The 22,480-nt window shown below is 35.3% G+C and overlaps 2 protein-coding genes across 8 annotated transcripts in view; one reads left to right on the forward strand and one right to left on the reverse strand.

Moving 5' to 3' along the window:
• UBA5 (ubiquitin like modifier activating enzyme 5) overlaps positions 1–11,155 on the forward strand; it is a 16,351-nt gene extending 5,196 nt beyond the window's left edge. For 2 of the 4 annotated variants that reach the window (XM_040480200.1, XM_040480201.1), the window contains exons 4-12: positions 2,020–2,129; positions 2,946–3,032; positions 3,904–3,988; positions 5,143–5,247; positions 5,400–5,527; positions 7,212–7,347; positions 7,638–7,713; positions 7,859–7,965; positions 8,496–11,154. In XM_040480200.1, coding sequence (XP_040336134.1) covers positions 2,020–2,129; positions 2,946–3,032; positions 3,904–3,988; positions 5,143–5,247; positions 5,400–5,527; positions 7,212–7,347; positions 7,638–7,713; positions 7,859–7,965; positions 8,496–8,579 — 918 coding nt within the window. In that variant the 3' untranslated portion in view covers positions 8,580–11,154. Of the gene's footprint in view, positions 1–2,019; positions 2,130–2,945; positions 3,033–3,903; positions 3,989–5,142; positions 5,248–5,399; positions 5,528–7,211; positions 7,348–7,637; positions 7,714–7,858; positions 7,966–8,495 lie in introns of all 4 variants that reach the window. The other 2 variants (XM_040480204.1, XM_040480203.1) reach the window with 1 other exon arrangement.
• A 1,177-nt stretch (positions 11,156–12,332) lies between these two features.
• The window catches only part of NPHP3 (nephrocystin 3), a 44,810-nt gene continuing 34,662 nt past the window's right edge, over positions 12,333–22,480 (reverse strand). Inside the window, exons 20-27 of one of the 4 annotated variants that reach the window (XM_040480206.1) lie at positions 21,074–21,263; positions 20,672–20,913; positions 19,548–19,623; positions 17,521–17,648; positions 16,366–16,606; positions 14,967–15,092; positions 14,045–14,160; positions 12,333–13,430 (exon numbers count right to left, since the gene is read on the reverse strand). In XM_040480206.1, coding sequence (XP_040336140.1) covers positions 13,250–13,430; positions 14,045–14,160; positions 14,967–15,092; positions 16,366–16,606; positions 17,521–17,648; positions 19,548–19,623; positions 20,672–20,913; positions 21,074–21,263 — 1,300 coding nt within the window. In that variant the 3' untranslated portion in view covers positions 12,333–13,249. Of the gene's footprint in view, positions 13,431–13,823; positions 14,161–14,966; positions 15,113–16,365; positions 16,607–17,520; positions 17,649–19,547; positions 19,624–20,671; positions 20,914–21,073; positions 21,264–22,480 lie in introns of those variants that run through there. The other 3 variants (XR_005792059.1, XM_040480207.1, XM_040480208.1) reach the window with 3 other exon arrangements.

The following is a 22,480-nucleotide window of genomic DNA, read 5'->3' on the forward strand; positions in this document are numbered from 1 at the left end:
CTGGCTCATGCTGCGCTCTCTCTCTCGCTCGCTCGCTCGCTTGAAATAAACAAACTTAAAAAAAAAAAGAACTGCTAGATCCTTGCTACTCAGTCTGATGTCCAAATTAGTAGCATCAGCATCACCTGGGAGTTTGTTAGAAACAAAGACTTCCAGACCCTTCCAGATATGATGAATCAGAATCTGTTATTTTAACAAATCTCCAGATGATCCACATGCATGTTAAAGTTGGGACAGTGCTCCTGTATTTCTGACGAGCTCCAGGTGCTGCTGATGCTGCTTGCACAGGCCACGTTTTGAGTAGCCAGGATCTAGAACAGTAGTTATCAAATATTGCTGTAATTGGAATCCCCTGGGAAGTTCAAACTTTTGACGTCCAAACTGGAATAGAATCAGAATTTCTGGGGATGGGACCCAGACATCAGTATTTTTTAAATGATGCCAGTGTACTCTCAAGTTTGTAAGTTAAGGATGTACATAGGTAAGTTTCAGAACTCTTTTTTCAGTATGTAAAACAGATAAACAAGAAGCTAATTCGTGGGGTGAAGTAGGGAAGTGGAGAATTGGAGACTTAGAGCCCACTTCTCACCCCTGAAAGTTTCTGGAGTCTTTGTGGTGCCTTGGACCATCAGATCTAGATTAGCTGCTTTATTGAAGATACAGGCCTAAAATGTGAGTGACTTATCCATTATAAGAGCTTATTAGTGACAGAGCTACAACTCACACCTCCTAACCCCAAATTTGGGATTTCCTGCACCTTATAAGCCAGCTACAAGGCTGAAGAGTAAAATTTAATACTTGGCCTGACCGAATAAATATTGTTGAATGAGCTAAAATAAACTTTATTTTGGAGACTCTTAAGTCGGGTCAGAAAATTACCACAGGGGACAGAGGTGGTATATTTTCTAGCAAGATACTAAGGGTTACCTAGATGTTCTGCGGGATGAGTTAATTTTGTTAATAAGATCCCCCCCTTCTTTTTTTTTTTTTTTGTAATTTTAGCCATGCATAGGACAGTTGCACCACAAGCCACAGTCCCCCTTAACCACTGCTGTAGCCCTTGCATCTATGCTTGCCCTGCCCTTCTCCCCATTTTTGTTTTTGTTATTAAATTTAGGATGCTGAGAATTGTGTTAAGAAGTCACAGGATTTTAGATTAAGAAAGGGACCTTAGAAATCTTTGGGTGCAACCTGTTCTTACTGATAGGAAATGGGATCTTTAAAAAGGGGTGTGTGTGTGTGTGTGTGTGTGTGTGTGTGTGTGTATGTGAAATGTTGTCATGCCTAAATATACTTTGGAGTAATGTTTTAGCTGTGGGTATGTATGGTGTCATAGTCACAAAAGGAGTCATGTTATACTATAGTTTTAAATTATGGCATTTGTTTTTATCTTATTTTATTTTTTTAATGTTTTATTTATTTTTGACAGAGGATGAGCAGGGGAGGGGCAGAGAAAGAGGGAGATACAGAATCCGAAACAGGCTCCAGGCTCTAAGCTGTCAGTGCAGAGCCCGACGTTGGGCTCTAACTCACAGACTGCGAGATCATGACCTGAGCCAAAGTCAGACACTCAACTGACTGAGCCACCCAGGCGCCCCTGTTTTTATCTTATTTTAAAATTTAATTCATCTAATGTGTTCTTGGCCTTTAGTAAACAATTGGAATGAAATGGAATAAACATTAATTTCTCAGTGGATCATTTGGAGAGGCAGTAAATGTTAGGGTGCAGATGCTGGATTGAGAATGCCTGAATTTAAATTGCATTTCTGCCTATATTAGCTGAATGAGGTTTTTGAACATGTGCTGTAGTTGTTTCATTTATAAAGGAGAATTAAAGTCCCCATATACTTAAGTCATGGGAGCATTAAATGAGTTAATATATGGCACCTAGTATTTTAGAGTTAGCTGGTATTATTTCTGTTAAACCCATCAAATGTAAAGTCCACTAATTTATTCTTTGTTATTTGTAGTTTATTTCTTGGTATGTTTTTCATCAAAATACCACTATTTTCATTTTAGTTGCTACTCTTTGACTATGACAAGGTGGAACTGGCCAATATGAATAGACTTTTCTTCCAACCTCATCAAGCAGGATTAAGTAAAGTTCAAGCAGCAGAATATACTTTGAGGTAAATGGAATAGTGATTAAAGACATCTTTAGTGACATCTTAGTTTGCATATTTTGTATAAGTTAACCTAATGCATGAATTTTTCTTTACAGAAATGCAGGTTTCACATCAATTCTCTTACCTCTTGATACTGTGTTGGCAACCTTTTTCAGATAGGGCTAGATAGTAAATATTGTAGGCTTTGAGGGCCCACTATGAAACTGCCCTCAAGTCATGTAGTTGTAGTGTGATAGCTGCTATAGGCAATACAAAAATGAATGAACGTGGCTGTGCTCCAATAAAACTTTGTTTATGGACTCTTAAGTTTAAATTCTGTGTAATTTTAGCATGTTATGAAATATCGTTCTGTTCTTTTTCTCCTGCCACCATTTAAAAATGTAAAAACCGTTCTTAGCTTGCAGACCTCGGAAAAACAAAAACAGGTGGCAGGTCATACTTGGGCCCAGGGCCATACTTTGCCAATCCTTATTCTAGGAAGTTTCTTTGTGAACCCAAACGTCTTTCACTGAATTAAGGAACAAAGAAGTTCTTTTGTCAGGCTAAGCTATAGCTCACCTAGGTGTTAAAGGCTTAATTCCCAGCACATAGATGGTGGGAACATTTCTGTAATCCTGCAGTCAACATGTTTTGAATGTAGTCTTCTCCTTGGAGTGGGGCACAAGAGGTAGAAGAGGACTCTAGATTTTCTTTGAATAGCTTGAATTCCATTTTTCTTACCTCTGTTACATGATCTTTAGCTTTTTCAGTTCTTTTTCCTGTTTTCTCTTAATATTCCTACTAGTAGTTTTTATAATCATTCCCTTTTTCCCCTCTTAGGAACATTAATCCAGATGTTCTTTTTGAAGTACACAACTACAATATAACCACAGTAGAAAACTTTCAACATTTCATGGATAGAATAAGGTAAAATTTTACTATGAATATTTTGCAGTGTCCAGCTCAGTTAAACAAGTATTATTAGAAAACCACTGATTTGGGGCACCTGAGAGGCTCAGTTAGTTAAGCATCTGACTTTGGCTCAGGTCATGATCTCATGGTTCATAAGTTCGAGCCCCATGTGGGGCTCTGTGCTGACAGCTCAGAGCCTGGAGCCTCTTTCAGATTCTGTGTCTCGCTCTCTCTTTGCCCCTCCCCTGCTTGGGTTCTGTCTTTCAAAAATAAGTAAACATTAAAAAAAAGTTTTTTAATAAAAAAAATCTGATGTTTAATTCAGCGAGTTGGTAGATTTGATATATATTTTTGTTTTTAAAGTAGTTAATTTTTGTGTTAGTAACTCAGTAAAAATACTGTCCAAAAGACAATAGTAACAACAATTAAAAATCAAAAATCAAAAACTCTGTTTTATGGTGTTATAACCAGGGATCCTCAACTATAAGTTCTGTGTTCTATGTGAAGGTGGTTTTCTCCAGATTGTTCTATGTGAAGGTGGTTTTCTCCAGATTGTAACAACACTGAGATACTGAATTGTATTCAATTTTTATTACATTTACATTTGGAGTGAAAAAGGAATAAAAGTCTATGAAAGCTGATGGGGAAATGGTAACTTTTGTGAACAGACTTTATACTTCTTGTGTCTTCTGTGAGAAGCACTGTAGTATCATTGATGTTATATACATATTACTCAATACATACTGGATCTTTAACATTAAATACTATGCCTTAACTGTACTCAAACATTTACTGAAAGCATAAATGTATGACTAAACAAATTAGAGTGTATTTTGTGTCCTGATTTCTTTTTCCTCCCCAAATAAAATTTATATTCTTTACCTAGTAATGGTGGATTAGAAGAGGGAAAACCCGTTGACCTAGTTCTTAGCTGTGTGGACAATTTTGAAGCTCGAATGACAATAAATACAGTGAGTATTCCTATTGTATAAGATGTTATACTCATTCATCTGTTTTCTTGTATAGTTCTGTATTTAAACCCTTTTATAATGTGTTTCATTAATTTTTAATGTTCTCTTAGCCTACTTTTAAAATTTATTCTTTCTAGTGTGCCTAGGTGGCTCAGTTGGTTGAGTGTCCACTCTCGATTTCAGCTCAGGTCATGATCTCGCGGTGTATGAGTTTGAGCCCCATGTCAGACTCCATGCTGACAGTGAAGTCTGCTTAGCATCCTCTGCCCCTCCTTTGCTCGTCCTCTTTCTCTCTCTCTGAAAATAAAATAGACATTTAAAAAAGTTTTATTCTAATAGTTGTGGGGCGTCTCTAGCTTTGCTGGTGTGGCTTATGTTTCAGTATCCTATTCTTTATTATGCCAGTAGAGGAAACTATAAATAGTAGATACTTCTGATGTACAATTTTTAAAATAAATGACTATCTTAAAATATGTTATTCTATGTTAGCATTGGTTTTAATATTTTACTTTATTTTTTAAGATATAAATGCATATACATTGCTTACAAACCTTGTTTCTCAGAAATAAAACAATTCTTTGGAATTACTGTGGTTTCAGCTTTTCAGAAGGTATTTTGCAGTTTTTTGTTGCTGAAATTATTTTAGAAAAATGAATTTTTACAATCAGAAATACAATAAACTTAATCACTCAATTTAATTAAATATTTATTGGCTGCTTACTTGAATGTTGTCAGTTTACTTTTTAAAAAAATGTTTTAAAAATTTAGAGTGGAGGTGGGGTGGGCAAAGGGGGAGAGAGAGAGAGAGACAGAGAGACAGAGAGAGAGACAGAAAGAGAGAGAGAATATCTTAAGGCTCCATTCAGTGCTCAGCATGAAGCCTGAGATGGAGCTCAATCCCACGACCCTGGAATCATGACCTGAACTGAAACTAAGAGTTGGATGCTCAACCCACTGAGGAATCGAGGTGTCCCCAGTTTACTTTTTAAATAGAGAATGGCAGTTGCCAAGGAATTCCATTATTGATAACTTTCCTCTTTTGAAAATTTAAAACACCCTTTGGTAATCATTTAGTTAAGCTCCAGTTTTTCATGAAATAACTTTTGATAAATTAATTCTTGTTTTTTTTGTTGTTTTCATCTGTTTCTACTAAGGCTTGTAATGAACTTGGACAAACATGGATGGAGTCTGGGGTCAGTGAAAATGCAGTTTCAGGGCATATACAGCTCATAATTCCTGGAGAATCTGCTTGTTTTGCGGTATACATGATTCATTTTGGCTTATTAACTAAAGTATTGAAAATGTATTATAATTCAAGGAATAAAAACTTTGAACGTGATGGAATACTATTTTGAACCTGCTTACTTTTTCCCTTTCATTTTGAAATATATTTTCTTTATTTTTCATGTAGTGTGCTCCCCCACTTGTGGTTGCTGCAAATATTGATGAAAAGACTCTGAAACGAGAAGGTGTTTGTGCAGCCAGTCTTCCTACCACTATGGGAGTGGTTGCTGGGATCTTGGTACAAAATGTGTTGAAGTGAGTGCAGGCAAATTTTTCTGAATAGTTTTGTTTGCTTTTGATAGAAATATATTTCATAAAGCATTTCAAATATTGGAATTACCATCTAAGTATATAGTTTCTTAAAATCCAGCATATGGTTTTTATATATGTATAATATATATATACTTTGAATTTACATATATTAGTATATCTAATTTAAATATAAACATACATAATAATATACATACATGTGTGTTACTCTGCATTTAGAATAGCTCTTGTTAAATGGTACAGTAGTACTGGTGTGTTTGTTTATGAAATATTAACCAAACGATTTAAATCTCTGCAGGTTTGACCAAAGAACATAAACACATTTCTTTACTTAACTCTTACTAAAAATAATATGAATGTGATTAAATATTAAAAGGATAATACCTCTGCTCTCTGAAAAAAAAGATATTCACAACCACACCATCTAAACTATAGTGAAAAAGGACAAAGGTTCCTTTGCAGCTAAAATGAATGTAAAAGAGTTTTATTAATGTCAACTCACATTTTATTAAAAGGAGAAAGCCTTTAGGTGTTCCTTTCCTCAGACCATTTTTTTCTCACTTTACAACTTTAATAAGCTTAGTTATGTTTCATGCCTTCCGGTATAAGAACAAATTGCAACATGATACAGGGAGGTATCCTGATATCAGAAGTGTCAGCTACCAGCAGAGAAATTGCAAAAAGCATACCTAAGAACTTTCAAGGCAACTGTTGAGGGCTATTTTATGTAAGAGCAATAGCTTGTACAAACTTCAGTAGGCCCTATCCAAACAAAATATTTTATAGTATGTTCAAAAAAAAAAAAAAATCATAGCTACAAACTATTTTCTTAAGGACATGTCCTATTTAGCCAGCCCCCTATGGATGGACATTTAAGCTACCTACAGATTTTTTTGCTGCTATTAACAATGCTGCAAATCGCACCTTACATATATCTCTAAGTTAGGTTTTTGTAGATATGAATTTTTAGAAGTGGAATTTCTGAGTTTATGCAATATTTATTTTGACAGATACTACTAAATTTCTCCTTCAGAAGGATTGTGTATTTCTATCACAGGGTAGGAATACCTGCTTTGCCCATACCAGTTCATAACATTGGGTGTTATCAAACTTTTTAATCTTTGTCAGTATGATAGGTAAAAAATGGGTATTTCATTTTAATTTTCAGTTACTTATGAAAAGGGGTGAGCACTTACATTTTTCTGTGAATTGTCTGCTTCATATCATTGGCTCAATTTTTGTCTTGTACACTCAGTGCAAATGTGTTTCCTTTTGTTGTTTATATTTTGTATGTGATTTTTTCTCTCTTTGTAAGCTTCTAAAAGGAATCAGAACTGTTAGGGAACACAAGGGAACTTTAAGGCATATTGGAAATGTTCTATATTTTGATCTGGTAGTGATTACATGGGTAAAGACTTTTGGAAAATTTCATTGAGCTGTACATTTAAGATTGTTAACCTTATAGTAAGTTATATATAAAAACTTTTAAAAAGTAGTTAGATGTAGTACCAATCTCAGGGATTCTTCTCCACATTTTAATCTGACAACAGTACTTAAAATACTGTTGCTTATCACAAAAACCATTAAGTACTTAAAGATCAATTTTTAAAAATTCGGTTCTTTTATGGTTTGTTTCTTTATCTAAGTGTACTTTGATTTGCTTTTCTAGGTTTTTGTTAAATTTTGGTACTGTTAGTTTTTACCTTGGATATAATGCAATGCAGGACTTTTTCCCTACTATGTCCATGAAGCCAAATCCTCAGTGTGATGACAGAAATTGCAGGAAACAGCAGGAAGAATACAAGGTATACATCACTTGGTCAGAATGTATGAGAGGTCATAGTGTTTGGACAGTATTTTAGAACAATTACTTAGATTTGAAAAATAAGATAAATGGATTCTGGATTTTTATTTATTGTATCTCTAGGGGGTAAATGTTAGTAAGAAATTAAATTCACTATGCTACCAAAGAGAAAAAATTTGTTTGAAGTCCTTTTTTACTTTGGTAAAATAAAAAGCCTGTCTGAATTTTTGATTAATGCTTCAGAGGCCTGAGAATGAGTAAGAATACTTTGATACTGTTTGATTTCTACAGAAAAAGGTAGCAGCACTGCCCAAACCAGAGGTTGTTCAAGAAGAGGAAGAGATAATACATGAAGACAATGAGTGGGGTAGGAATTCTTTCATAAATTGAAATGGCAGCATGAAACATAATCTCTTATGGGAGAAAATATAATTAAATTATACAAACTTTGAATAATTACTGCTTGTTAAATTTCCTTGAAAACTATTATAATATCACATTTAACTCTATAGGTATTGAGTTGGTGTCTGAGGTTTCAGAAGAGGAACTGAAGAATTCTTCAGGTCCAGTTCCTGACTTACCTGAAGGAATTACAGTGGCATATACAATTCCTGAAAAGGTACACCTAAAAGCTGATTTACCATAAGTGTCAGATAAGAGAAAATGTCTACTTACCTTCTTTCTCTTCATCCTAGTTTATAGTGCCAATACAGTATTTCTTAATTTGGTTATTTTATGCTATAGCAGTTAAGATGTGTGAGAGAGGTATTCAGTGTTAATGTGGAAATATACAGTACATTTTCACCTGTTTGAAACATAGACCTAAAATAGTGATATTGACTCATTAATGGAGCAAGTAGGTTTTAATTAAATGAAGATATCATTTTTTATATTGAGAATTTTAGCCATAATACCATTTAAAAATACCTTCAGTAGAGATCTTAAGAATACTGAAATTACTGCCTTGTAAATCAAAATATGGGTGGGGAAAGTAAAAGACTTTGTCTCTCCTAAAAATTAGAAGGTATATTTATTAAAGAAAGTTTACTTTGTAAACTAGTTGAACATAGTAAACTTAGTGATTATATATTCCTAAGCATCAAGAATTTTAGACGGTTATTTTTTCGCTATGTTTCCCTCATTTGATAGCAAGAAGATTCTGTAGCTGAAGTAAGTGTGGAAGATTCTGGCGAAAGCTTGGAAGACCTCATGGCCAAGATGAAGAATATGTAGACAATGGACTGACCTACATTTTATTTCCTGAGTTTAAGCAAATGTCCTTGCAATTAAAAAAAAATCACTTAAAAACTTACAAAGCTTAGGGCAACATTAATTGATACATAATCTTCACAGAATTGTTACACTTTTTGAAAATACTATATCGTTTATCACTTTCTCCCTTCAACTAAATCAATAACTTTCCTAAAACTTCTGTTTCATTCCTGTTAAGAAAACTTGAAAACTTAGCCACTGAAATGTTTTGGCCTTTGGAGAGGGATGGGAAGGATGGACCAATAATATGCTATGTTTCTTTTCTTTCCAGTAATTCTTTATGGTGTGTTGTCTGAGGCCATGGACAATAAAGTAGTATGTGGTTCTCAAATGTAGACAGGGCAGGGGGTACCACCTATTGGTTAGAGCTAGCAGGCCTCCACTCATTGTGTTTAGAATCACTCTCTACAAGGAAACTACTACCATTAACTTGGCCAACAGTGAATTTAAAATAATTAGCCTATAAAATAAAAATATCCTCTCAAATGTTACCTGAAGAAATACAAGCTGAAATGTAGTCATTGGAAAAGTTTGTAAACCTGTAAGTTATATATTAAAAACAAGACAAAGGCAAATAAAAGGAAACTTTCTTCACGGATAAACAGATAAAAGGTACTTTCAGGAAGTACAAGTTATTATATTTCTGCACTGACCAAGGAAAAGGAATCATAGCATCTGCGGAACATATATATCTGGAGTCACTGTACTTTATTTTGAGCAGCAAGGAATGAATTTAAGCTAAGATCCTCTAGATTATACCCATTGTATGGGCTACCTTCGGAATACTTCATTTAAATTTGATTCTCTAGATAATTAGTTATCCTGTATTGTGGGCATAAGAGAGACGTAAAAAACCTCTGTAATGACTGATGTGTACTTATTCAGTGGGAGAGAATCAGTTACCCTGATTATGATCACTAAGTTATAAATTGATAAACTGGTTTTCTTTGGAGTTGCATACAAATAATGAAAGTTTAGAGAGCCTTGGATAAATAAATTCCCAATGGTTTGGAGACCAAAAAAAAAATATATATATATATATATATATGCGCATGTGTAACCATTATCAGTAGGATGTTACTATGCTACTATTTTGATGATTTTTTGCTTTGAAGATAGTAATATCTAAATTGTATTTCTAGGGAAGAACATTAGTACAAAATGAAAAATGCAGTATTCCCTTGTAAAATAAAGTTCTAAAAACTGATTTCAGAAACCCCCAAATATCAAATTTGTTCAATATATTTGTTTTGAGATTCTAGAATCATATAGTAATTCTTATGTTTAGAGTGAAGTTTGGAAAGTAGGGGGATAGTTCTTCTAGCTTTGAAACTTATTTATGTTGCCTTGGTAGGTCATTTACAATTCAAAAAAAATCAGCGAATTCATGTGTAAAATAGTTTTTTTCTAGTTACTCAAGATGTTTTGAATTTCAAAAAAGAAAAGTCTTTCTAAAATAATCCCATTCCTTTGGAACCTCTGGTACACTGATTTGGGAAGGCTTTGCTTATAATTTAAAAATGGTATAGTTTGATAGTGTATAATAGCAAGAACATACTTTTATTCTGCTCTTAACATAGGATTTCATACTGCTGGTGTTTTATACTGCATCAAATCTTAGATCTAAGTTATATAATTCTTTAATATATTCCATTAAAAAATAGTTACTGGATTATTTTACCAGAAAAAAATCTGGTAACAGGTACCTTTTGCTATGTGGAGTGCTCTTTTGATAATCTGTTTGCCATGAAAACTTACAGGAGCTGATAATGAGAAATTAATCAACACTGAGTTTTACGTTACTAAATAAAACCAGTGTTTGATCAGATTTCTAAAAACAACTGTTTCTAGAAACGTGAAAGAAGGAAATACACTTCCAAAATTGCCTTAGCACAAGGGCTTTAAATTATAGTAAAAGAATTATATTCAGCTCCCTTCCCCATTGTTTATGGGGAGGCTAATTTATGTACTACTTGTATGTTTTATTTAGTAAAAAAAAAAAATGTATTATGGTTTCCTCACATAAAAATACTCCTTGAATACCTACAGACACAACACAAAAAGGTGGTAACCATTTAAGAATATTAAGATTTAACCCTCCCCAATCACATTTTTTCCATATTTTTTTCTGTAAAGTATTAATGAAAACTATAACCACCATTATTTGGTTCCTACCAATTCAGATGTATAATTGAGTTGTTTCAAAGCTACCTTTTTCATTGTGAAGGTGTATATCAATGTAAACATAATAGTTCTATTTGAGAACCTCAAATAGATGTCTGTTTCAGCAAATTTTTATCTTAAGTAGGCATTTTACATAGAAACATTTGAATTGGCAGTACAAGAAGTAGTAAGATCAAAATACAGCTTTCAAAAGTATATTTAAACTTAAATCTCTTGAAATATATGGAGTCCTGAAGCCCCAACTGTAATTAATGAGTTTTTACCACAAGTCACTTTTAATAAATTATGTTTCCACTTAAGGTTTTCAAGTCCAAATTATGTAGGAACAAAGAATAAATGCATATCATTCTTTTGCTGGTTTTTACTTTTTTCATGGTTCTTCTAGAATATTAATCTCAGATTATTTCCAAAAGCAGTTTAAAAAAATTTTTTTAATGTTTATTCATTTTTGAGAGAGACTGCAAGTAGGGGAGGGGCAGAGAGCAGGGACACACAGAATCTGAAGCAGGCCCCAATATGGGGCTTGAACCCACAAACCTTGAGATCATGACATGAGCTGAAGTCAGACACTTAGCCAACTGAGCCACTCAGGTATCCCACAAAGTAGTTTTTTTAAGGCATTAAACTTAATATTACTACTTATAATGTTTTAAATTACTAGCTATTGATAATTACATTTTATTTTTTTATAGATTAAAAAAAATTTAATTTTGAGAGAGAGAGAGAGAAAGAGCAGGGAAAGGCAGAGAGAGAATCCCAAGCAGGCTCCATACTCCCAGCACAGAGCCTGACACAGGGCTTGAGACCATGAACCATGAGACCATGACCTGAGTAGAAATTAGGAGTCTGACACTTAACCAACTGAGCCATCCAGGTGCCCCAAGATAATCAAATTTTAAACTCTAAAAGCTTAATTCTGAAATGAGTGTATGGTAATTTGTGAATTTAATTAAGATGTGTTATGGTCGTGTTTTATCTTTTTTCCTTTTGAACTTCTCACAAAAGGGGGAGAAGGAGGCTCATTATAAGATCTTGCCCAATTTCTTCTAAATCACAGCTATAGTGACTTAGAATCAGACCATTGCTTGTCAAACTTAGGTGCATATGAATCACCTGGGGATCTAGCCAAACTGCAGATTTTGATTCAGTAGGTCTGAGGAGAACCTCTAGAGTCTTAATTTTTCATCAGCTCCCAGCTAGTACTGATGATTCTGGTTCATGGACCATCCTGTGCATAGCCAAGCCTTACAGAACATTAACCAAAACCTTATAAAGTCACCAAAACTCAATTTGGTATAAAATGGAGTGGTAAAAAGAAAACTTGAAATTGTACTTTTATTTTTAAATTTCCCTTAAAAAAAAAAAAAAAAAGGTTAGAGAGAGAGCCCTCTGTGCATAGGAGGGGCAGGGAGAAAGAGAATCCCAAGCAGGCTCTGCAATGTCAGTGCATGGACCCAATGTGGGGCTTGAACTCATGAACTGATGAGATCATGACCTAAGCTGAAATCAAGAGTCAGACACTCAACCAACTGAGCCACCCAGGTGCCCTGCACTTTTATTTTAAGACAGTGAAGTATAGCTATTACATCTTTCACCTTTATAATATGTTGGAATCTTACAAGTATTAAAATTAAAGATTTTATTATATATAAATACATAAATGGTTTTAACCAAAATGTGGCAACATTTATAAAACCTGTAAAATATTTCATTTTTCAATACAGAACAGACTAATCTGAGTTTGAGATAAATGAGATCAATTTAGGCCATTTAAGAAAGAAGAGACTGTCATGTCTCTAACTTGGGGAAGGTCAAGGAATGCTAACAGCTTGACTTGTTACTGCATTAATGGCTTCAGATTATGCAGGTACATGTAACACAGCAGAACAATGTAGACTAGGCCTGGCCCAGTCTGCTCATGGAAAAGGTAGAATTTTTAAAAAGGTAGCAGAGACAACTGTTACTAGTTCATTTTACAGAAGATAATTCAAACCTTTCATAAACATTGTCCCTTTATTCTTTGAAACTTCTTCGAGGTAGAGAATCAGGCCAGGCTACTGCTGAAAAGCATGACCAGGAATGGTGAGGCCAGAGCAGCTCTGAGAGATGAAAGAATTATGGAATTGAACTCCTTGTCTTTACTGCTCTTCCAGCTCTTGTTGAACAGACCAGTCCACTCTTCATGATCAATTCTTCATATCATTTTAGGATTCTAAGGTGTCCACATCCATTGGTCCCATACGATAGCAAAGTTAGTTATTTTAAACAGCATACACTGACACAATCATGACTGAAACCTCAATGTAGTCCAATGCAATTTCATGCAAATATCAAATTACACAAAGTAAAAATAAATTAACATTTTTTTAATGTTTTAAATTCTAATGTTCCAAATGTTTCTTAATTATTTTGTCCGAAAGTGCATTTGCAATGAATTGTAATTGCCATTACCTTGGTCCCTGATGAAGGAAGACATTAGGAGAATGGGTTGTTTTTAAGCTAAATGTGTCTCCACTTGATGAATGTCGGGAAGGAGCTTTTCCACCCAAAAGTGATGTTTCTGCTTCTTTTATTTCCATCGCCCTTTTGTATAGTTCAGCAGCTTTTTCAAAATCCCCTTCTTCATAGCTTTGTGAGAAAAAATTGTTGAAATGAGAATATAACCTCTTAACAACTTGAAATGACCTTACAGGATACAGAATAACAAGCTGTGAATACTTCCTTTCTCCCTTCTATTTCCAGTGCATGCGCTCAGGCTGACTAGTAAAATAATACCCAAACTCTCCTTTCTATCTGAACTGCTAAAGTATATCTCAGTGCCTCATATAGACACCAGAGAGACCATGTTGTAATGGATGCAGTGAAATTGCTAAGGGAAGTCTCCGCATCTTGAGATACACAAACACAGAAAAAGCAAAATCAACATGCACTTAATGGTAAATTCGTTTTGAGGACAGCAAATTGCCCATATTACCCCCAGAGCTTGTTAGCTGCAAATGTAAACCATCTTTCACTACTTACCTGATACATTCGTCTACAACAGAGATTATGCAGCCTTCATTTCACTTCTGGATACTTCTTTACTTTAGTATCTTGAAGTAAATCAACCCCAAACAGCCCCTTTACCCCCTTGAGTCCAAGGAAAAACAATCAGCACCAAATATTCTGTTTTGTTCTATGATGACTCAAAGCTGTTCTAAAATGGAGTTTGGCTGTTATCAGGAAGCTGAAAAAATTCTTACCTAAGCACAGCTAAATTTTTTAATGTTTCTCCAACTCGAGGATGCATCCGACCCAGGCTGTCTTCATAAATCTTTAATGCTCTTTCATATAATGGCAAGGCTTCGATATGTTTTTTCTTATTAAAAAAAAGTAACAACACTCACTTGAACACATGGAATTGCTGAACTTACTATTAACATATTCTAGACTAAGCTGATATACTTGGGTAAGCACCTCTAAAAAGGTTAATAACCTCCCACAGGATGTGGATAGAAAAGATTTATTAAACATAATGGTAGAAGCAGTATACTAGAAAGTCAGAAACCTAAGTTTTAGACCTATCTTGGTGACCATTGACCTGAATCCAAAAATATAAGCAAAAACCTATTTATTGCCCTGTGAGTACAACACCTGCTTTTCACCTATCATAGACAAATGCCACAGCTTAAAGACAATATTAGATATAGAGATGTACAGAATCTCCAGAATTTAAAAACCAAGCTTATGCAATGAACTAAGCACTCAGTAGGTGTTTTACGCTAAAAGGAAGGGACTGTTTTACAAATATAACTTCAATAATTTCCCAAGTACTAAAGAAAGCATTAGTAATCTTTTTTTTTTTTTTTTAAGTTTATTTATTTTGGCAGAGAGTGCATGAGTGGGAGAGGGGACAGAGAGAGAGGGAGAGAGAGAATCCCTAGCAGGGTTCTCACTGTAAGTGCAGAGCCCAATGTGGGGCTTGAACTCAAACTGTGAGATTATGACCTGAGTCGAAATCAAGAGTCAGATGTTTAATCAACTGAGCCACCTAGGCGTCCCTAAAGGAAGCATTAGCAATCTTAAATTTCCTTTAATTACTGCTACTGTGTCACAGCTAATTCATATTTATCTATATTTCATACCTTAAAACCATTCATAAAGAGTTAATATGTAGGAACTTACCATTTGGCTATAGAGAACAGCTAAGTTCACCAGGGCAGTAGCTACACTAGGGTGCTTTGGGCCAAAAGATTTCTGTCGAATTTCAACAGCTAGCTCATACAAAGGTACAGCTTTGTCAAGTTTCCCCTAAAAAACAAAAGTGAAATCTAACAAAAATATTAAAACAATAAATACTATCTGATCAGAGCTTTTTCCCATAAATAAAATTCTCTATTAAGTAATTTTGAGGGAAAAAAAATTTCAGAAGCATTTTCTCCCACTTTAATGGTTAAGTTCATAGATAGATAACTGAAATCTAATGAAGTAAAGCCACACTGAATATAAAAACATTTTCTTTGATAATTCAAAAAGCCCTTTTATAAAGATCACCCATTACCACTAAGTTCCCGGTGACGTAAAAATACCGGGAAAATATGTCTGCTACTGTATACAATTTAGATTTGGCATCAAAATAAAATCTCATTTTCCACCAACTCCCTTCCAGGTTTTCCTAATTGTTTCTTTTTCACTTGAAAGTTGCGCAGAAATAGCAACAATGCATCATCATTCTTACTAAATCATCAATTCAGTGCCAGGTTGACCAGCAAGGGTCCCACAAGGTCTAAAGACCTTGTCTACACAGCTCTATAACTGCACTAAATAAAGTGAAAGTGGACCTCTTTGGCTTTTTTTTTGGGGGGGGGGGGACAGCTACAAAAACTCCAAGTATCTCAGGCTAGATTGCTATGGCAAAAAATGGTTACATTTCATTGCAGGCAAAGAAAAGAAACAGTGAAATTTAAATGGTCACTTAATCACCTACAAAGATTCCTCCTTCACCTCTGACAACTGGGTGATTTGTTATGTTTATGGCTGCTTAACACAGGAAACTTAATCATGGTTGAATTTTAGAACTTCTGAAATGTAAGTTCCATCCAATTAGAATGCTGATAAATGCATTTGTATTTGGAATGTATTTTAACAAAACCAGACTGGTACCTTAATTTAGTTAAGTCTGATATAATATTTTTTAATGTTTTACTCAGCTATTTGTTTTTGTTTTTTTTTAACGTTTATTTATTTTTGAGACAGAGAGAGACAGAGCATGAATGGGGGAGGGGCAGAGAGAGAGGGAGACACAGAATCGGAAGCAGGCTCCAGGCTCTGAGCCATCAGCCCAGAGCCCGACGCGGGGCTCGAACTCACGGACCGCGAGATCGTGACCTGAGCTGAAGTCGGACGCTTAACCGACTGTGCCACCCAGGCGCCCCACTCAGCTATTTGTTAAAAAAAATTAATCATGATTGAAAAGCTCAGAGAAAATAATCTATCCATCAGGAGACAAATTATTTTGCTGCCAGTAATTATGGCTTAATTGGTATGTTATAAAACACATGTAAGCATGTCAAGGATTACTTACCATTTTCTTATATAAGATTGCAAGGTGCTTCACTGTATAGGCCAAAGAAGGGTGATCAGGAGCTAATGCTCGTCTCCGAATGTCTAAAGCTCTTTCGTAAAGCTCTTCTGCTTTATCATACTGTTTCTTTTCATTGCACAGAGCTGCCAGATTATTTAAAGACTGGGCACAGTCTGGGTGATCTGGTCCTAGAACTCGCTCTCTCATTTCTAAGGACCGCTTCAGAAACTGGTCGGCTGTTCTATGAATAAAACCCCAAAATGGTTTAAATAACGTATTTGCTAGAAGTAAGAATCCTTAACCCTAAGTCAGGTGGAGAACTGAAGCATTTTAATTATTAAATCCAAGATAGTTAATAAAAAGCATTCGGTTAAAGTCCTCTCCCCCCTCTTTCCTACCCCTCATCCCTTCCTGCGCTTTTCCAAAAATTAAAAATTATTTCCTGATAGTGTGAGGGCCTTAAGTATCTGGAATGATTGCCTCAGTTCTCCACCTGACTTCTAAAAAACAAACCCATAAATATTTTCCAGGACAAACTTCTGATACCTTTAAAACTATTAGACCTAACTCAAAAGATTTTGGTATTCATTCTTCCTTCCTTTGATGTTAGTATTAAATAATTTTTAATTCAAGAACCCCTTGTGAAGGAGACTAAGGATTTGTTATACTTTCCCCATATCCAAAGTAGCAAATTTGTTACAGTTTTCTGAAATCCAAGTTAGTCCAAAAACACTTCTTTTTTCAGAGTGTAAATATTAATGCCTTTTTGAGTCCTTTAAGTACAAATAAACTGAAGACCAAAACTAGCAGCCATCTATATTCTATTCTTTAATATCCCTTGGTGCCAGTTTCTTTTGTGAAGTCTCGCATACAATACTGACACAAAACACTTTTCATAAACATAAAACATACTAGGGATGCTACAGATACTCTTTTTAGTAACTTTTTAGTTACTAAAGAAACAAAGTGACAGAAACAGTAGAGACTATGCCATGGTCTTTGTTAAGTGTGGCTATGTTCAGAACATACTGTACATGAAATCTGGCATGGTTTCTATCAATTTATTCTAGCTTGACTTGATAGAAACATAAACCAGCTTTTCATCTAAGAGAAAAAACGGACACTTGTTTTCATAATTAACATCATGGTACTCACTCCAGGTTATTCTGAAGATAGTAGAGAACTCCCAGTTCATTGAGGGTCCGAGCATTGTCAGGGGTGTCCTTACCTAAGGTGAGCTCTTCTAACTGTAGGGCTCGTCTACGTAAAAGGGCGAATCCATACTGAAATAAACACAAATTGATAATCATTACTAGGTAAGTGCAGTCTTTGATTCTGAAACACTATACTGGAGTCCTAAGAAATCCTGGCTCCTTTCGTTCCCTTTAAAGTAGATTACAATTATTTTAAGTATCACACTGAATTAATCCAATGATTATTGAAAATGCACATACTGGGGCGCCTGGGTGGCGCGGTCGGTTAAGCGTCCGACTTCAGCCAGGTCACGATCTCGTGGTTCGTGAGTTCGAGCCCCGCGTCGGGCTCTGGGCTGATGGCTCAGAGCCTGGAGCCTGTTTCTGATTCTGTGTCTCCCTCTCTCTCTGCCCCTCCCCCGTTCATGCTCTGTCTCTCTCTGTCCCAAAAAAATAAACGTTAAAAAAAAAAAAATTAAAAAAAAAAAAAAAAGAAAATGCACATACTTCCACATGGCATCACATTTTAAAATTCATTAAAAGTACCATTTTGTGAAAGTGATGATGACGTATTTTAGCAAAGTGAACTGAGCCCCAAGTGCTTCAAAAAGGTCAGGACACAAAGTTAACCTGCAGATATTTACCAATCCCACTGCTAAACACTTAAACATCAGGTACTTAAACCGTATATACCACTTGCAAGTAGTAAACAAATAAATCCTGGAAATCAAATGCACAGTATAGTGAATACAGACAATAATCCTGTATTATAATCATCAAACTTGCTAAGAGATTAGATCTTAATTATTCCCACCACAAAAAAGAAATGATAATTACGTGATAGGATAGAGGTGCTATCACTACAATAGTAATAATATTACAATATATAATGTATCAAATTAACATGTACAACCTTAAATTTACAGTGTTATATGTCAAAAATATTTAATTAAAAATTGGGGCGCCTGGGTGGCGCAGTCGGTTGAGCGTCCGACTTCAGCCAGGTCACGATCTCACGCTCCGTGAGTTCGAGCCCCGCGTCGGGCTCTGGGCTGATGGCTCAGAGCCTGGAGCCTGTTTCCGATTCCGTGTCTCCCTCTCTCTCTGCCCCTCCCCCGTTCATGCTCTGTCTCTCTCTGTCCCAAAAATAAATAAAAAACATTGAAAAAAAATTTTTTAAAAAAATAAAAATGTACATAGCATTTGAAGTTAAAATAAACAGGCTATATTTAGATTTTATCAGCAGCTTAGAAAGATGAAAATATTTTTTGTGTGTGTGCTCAAGGGTAAGAATTCCTATGCATTTGCATTTAGCATAATATATTAAAAACATCTTTTTTTTCCTTTAAAGAAAAGAAGCAGCTTTTAAGTCCATCTTCCAAAGTCTAACTTTCAAATGAACTTTATAGTTACACTTTAAAAAAAGTAAAAAAAAATTATTTTCAATGTTTATTGAGATATAATTGCCATAAAACATTGTGTGAGTTTAAGGTATACAACATGATGATTTGAAATATGTATATACTGCAAAATACTGTAATATATAGTTCCACTTTTTTTAAATGTTTCTTTTCTTTTTTTTTTTTTTTTGAGAGAGAGAGAGAGAGCACAAGCAGGGGAGGGGCAGAGAGAGAGGGGAACAGAAGATCTGAAGAGGGCTCTGCATTGACAGTAGTGAGCCCAATGTGGAGGCTTGAACTCATGAACTGTGAGATCGTGACCTGAACCGAAGTCAGACACGCAACGGACTGAGCCACCCAGGTGCCCCTAGTTCCACTTTTTAAAAGCCTGCTAAGTTGTACTTTCCAGTAATTCTAATACTTAAGCAGGTATTATCCATATAAAGAAAATGTTAATTAGTACTTTTATAGAAGTCACTTTAATATCTAAAGTTCTTAAATAGGTGAGGTGTATGCATCTATATTATGATATTCAGACATACTCTTTTCTTCTGCTTCAAAGCACAACACAAAAGAAATCTCTCATTACCGAGTTGCCTTTTCTCCTTGTAGCTTTCTGACGAATTTTAAAGGATTTTTTCCTAAAATGTTCAGCTTGTTCATATCTTAAAAAAAAAAATAAAGTCAAACAAAAGAAACACATGTCCAATTTATCATATTTCAGGCAAATGAAAACATTCCTTACCTAGTGTAAAGTTTTTGTTTTGTTTTTGGCTCTTAAATATAGCATAATTTCTAAAGATGACAGTCACACAGAATTAAAAATCTTTAACAAAAAACTTCATAAAACATAGTCTAACAAAACAAACCTAGCTCTCCAAGTAGCTGACATTTAATAGATTTTTAACTGACTTAACTCACTTCAAATCTCTAAAGGACGACCTAACTAAATGAAAATCTAAAATTTTAGTTTGTTCTACCACCTTCTTCTGTACGTGCTAATTTCTGGTCAAATATAAATGTGAAATTCACAAAAAAATTGTGTGAAACAATACTTCTAGAAATTAAAAGAAAAAATTCCAATATGTATCATTTACGATGGTGCAAAGAAAATGATTTCTGATAGAGGAAAAGATGACATTCAGTGGGTGCCTAATAGATATGAGACTTTTTATTACACCAGGGACTGGTAAACTTTTTCTGTAAAGGGCTAGATAGTAAATATTTTAGGTTTTATGGGCCATGTGGTCTGTTACAAATATAAAAATCTGTTAGTGAATCATGGAAGCAGCCATGTGGAAGTTTATGGAAGCAGTCACATAAAATGTGCCTATGTTCCAATACAACCTTATTTACAAAACAAGGGGCCTTTTGGATTTGGCCTGTGGGCAATCGTTTGCTGCCCTGTGTTAGTAATGCACTTAATATTACAAAGCCAGTCAATGAATGGGCCCAGATTTAAACCTGACTATACAACTCCAAAGTCCATGCTCTAGCCTGCACGCATCTTCAAATAGAGATGAATCTTGTGGTGCTAGTTTTCTGTTTACGCCACAAACACCCAAGACTGAGAATAATATTTGAACATGGTGGACTGAAAAGAATATAGAGTAAGGAAAAGTACATAGCCACAAAACAAAGCTTAACACATAAGTACATCAAGAACTGTGACTCCCCATCATAAAACCAGAGTATTACTCATCTAAATCTTACTTATTTTGTTTCTGGTACAAAGTTGCAAGTGCCTCAAGTTCACGAGCAATATGTGGATGCTCCGCGCCATAAGCATTTTCTGCGATTTCTAATGCTTGTTTATACAACTGTTCTGCATTGCCAAACTTCTTCCACTGCACGTACACACTCGCTAGTTGGTGGAGGGACTGAGCCACTCTTGGGTGATCTGGATCTAAAGCTGTTTCTCGAATTTCTAGAGACCTCTGCAAAGGCACCACAGCCTAGGAAAAGAAAGGGTTCAAGGCCAGGTAAAGTGAGTGAAATACTGTTAAGAGCTGCGATGTGATCAGCACAACAAATGAAAGCTGCACTAACTCCTAGGGAGGAGAGAAGAGCACACAGGAAAAACCCACACAGTCTGTGATTCCTCGCTGAGCATACCTGACTAAGGAGGCCTAGATCCCTGAGAAATCGCCCCAGGGTTTCATAAAGATCCGCCAGGCAAATCATGTTCTCCTCGCCTTCCCAGTTTTTCTCGTGCTGCTTCAATGAATCAAAGTACTCTGCTGCCATTGCGCTTTTGTCTTTGCCAACAAACTGCCAATAACTCAGCAATTCAGCAAAGTGTCCTCTGTTTCAACAAAAAACAGTAACTTAATGAAAATCAAACATTAAAACCCAGTGTTGAGTGAAAGTGCCAGAATTCATATAAGCTACTGACGCTTTATTAGTAGGCAAGTGTAGTAGAGAGAGAGGGAAAACTGTAGACTCCAACCTGCTGAGTCCACCGCTTCCTAGCTGTGTGGTCTTGAGCAGGTTGTCTGACCTCTTATACTCTGTCATCCTTATCTGCAGAAAGGGGTCACTGACACTACCTGCCTAAGGTGTTACTATAAGCAGATTATAGCACACAGCAAGTACTCCATAGTGCCGGCTGTTATCATTACTATCATTATGGTTACTCACCAGTGGAAATCTACCTGAATCCTTTCTAGACATTTCGTGATATGCAGTCAACTGCTAAATTCACCCAGATCATTATTTTAAATGATGGAAATTAGAACAGAAGAAACTAATGAAACACAGGCAACTGTCAGAATAGAAATACAAAAGTAAGCGTATTCATCTGGAGATGACCTTAGTAGGATGGGAGAGCTGGCAAACTAAAGAGTAAATCTGATTTCAAAGGAATCATGATTTGAAAGGTTGGAATGGAGATCAGAGATAATTTAGGAGGTATAACAAAGAAATTTGAAAAGTTCACTTAGGAGCAAAACAAATTATGTAGCTATGTTAAGAGAATGTCTGAGTTTCTAGGTAAGACAGTAACATAAACTCCCATGAGGCTTAGAGGTCAGAAGCTTGATCGTGAAAAGGCGGTCTGGCCACTGGCAAATTCAAACATAACCAGAAGAGACAATACAATTTCTGAAAAGGGGTAATCCTTTCTTTAAATTTAACACCAGTCGGATTTTGTGGCGAGCCGGCCCAGAATCTGGTTTCAAGGCTATACTTTGAGATACCTGAGGGCCATGAAAGGCAGATGCCATGAACCACCTCCATGGGTGGTTTGGATTTAAACCTGCTTAAATGCAAGGGTAAGATAGAAAGGTATCTCAAGATCATTTCAGTTCTGATTTTTTAAAAACTGCAATATTCATTTTTACTTTACCTCTTGGGAAAAGATCTCGTGGCAATTTGCAAATTGTCTTAAAATTTCTCCCAGTTTTTTTAAATTTCAGGTACCACTGAATCTGGACTTGTTTTTATAGGTTTTTTTTCATTATTATTTTTAATTGTGCTATGTTTTATCCCTAGCACTTGGGGATACAATAAGTACTTGTTAGG

The sequence above is a fragment of the Herpailurus yagouaroundi genome, unplaced genomic scaffold (assembly GCF_014898765.1).
Source record: "Herpailurus yagouaroundi ecotype Mexico unplaced genomic scaffold, PumYag 159, whole genome shotgun sequence".
NCBI lineage: Eukaryota > Metazoa > Chordata > Mammalia > Carnivora > Felidae > Herpailurus > Herpailurus yagouaroundi.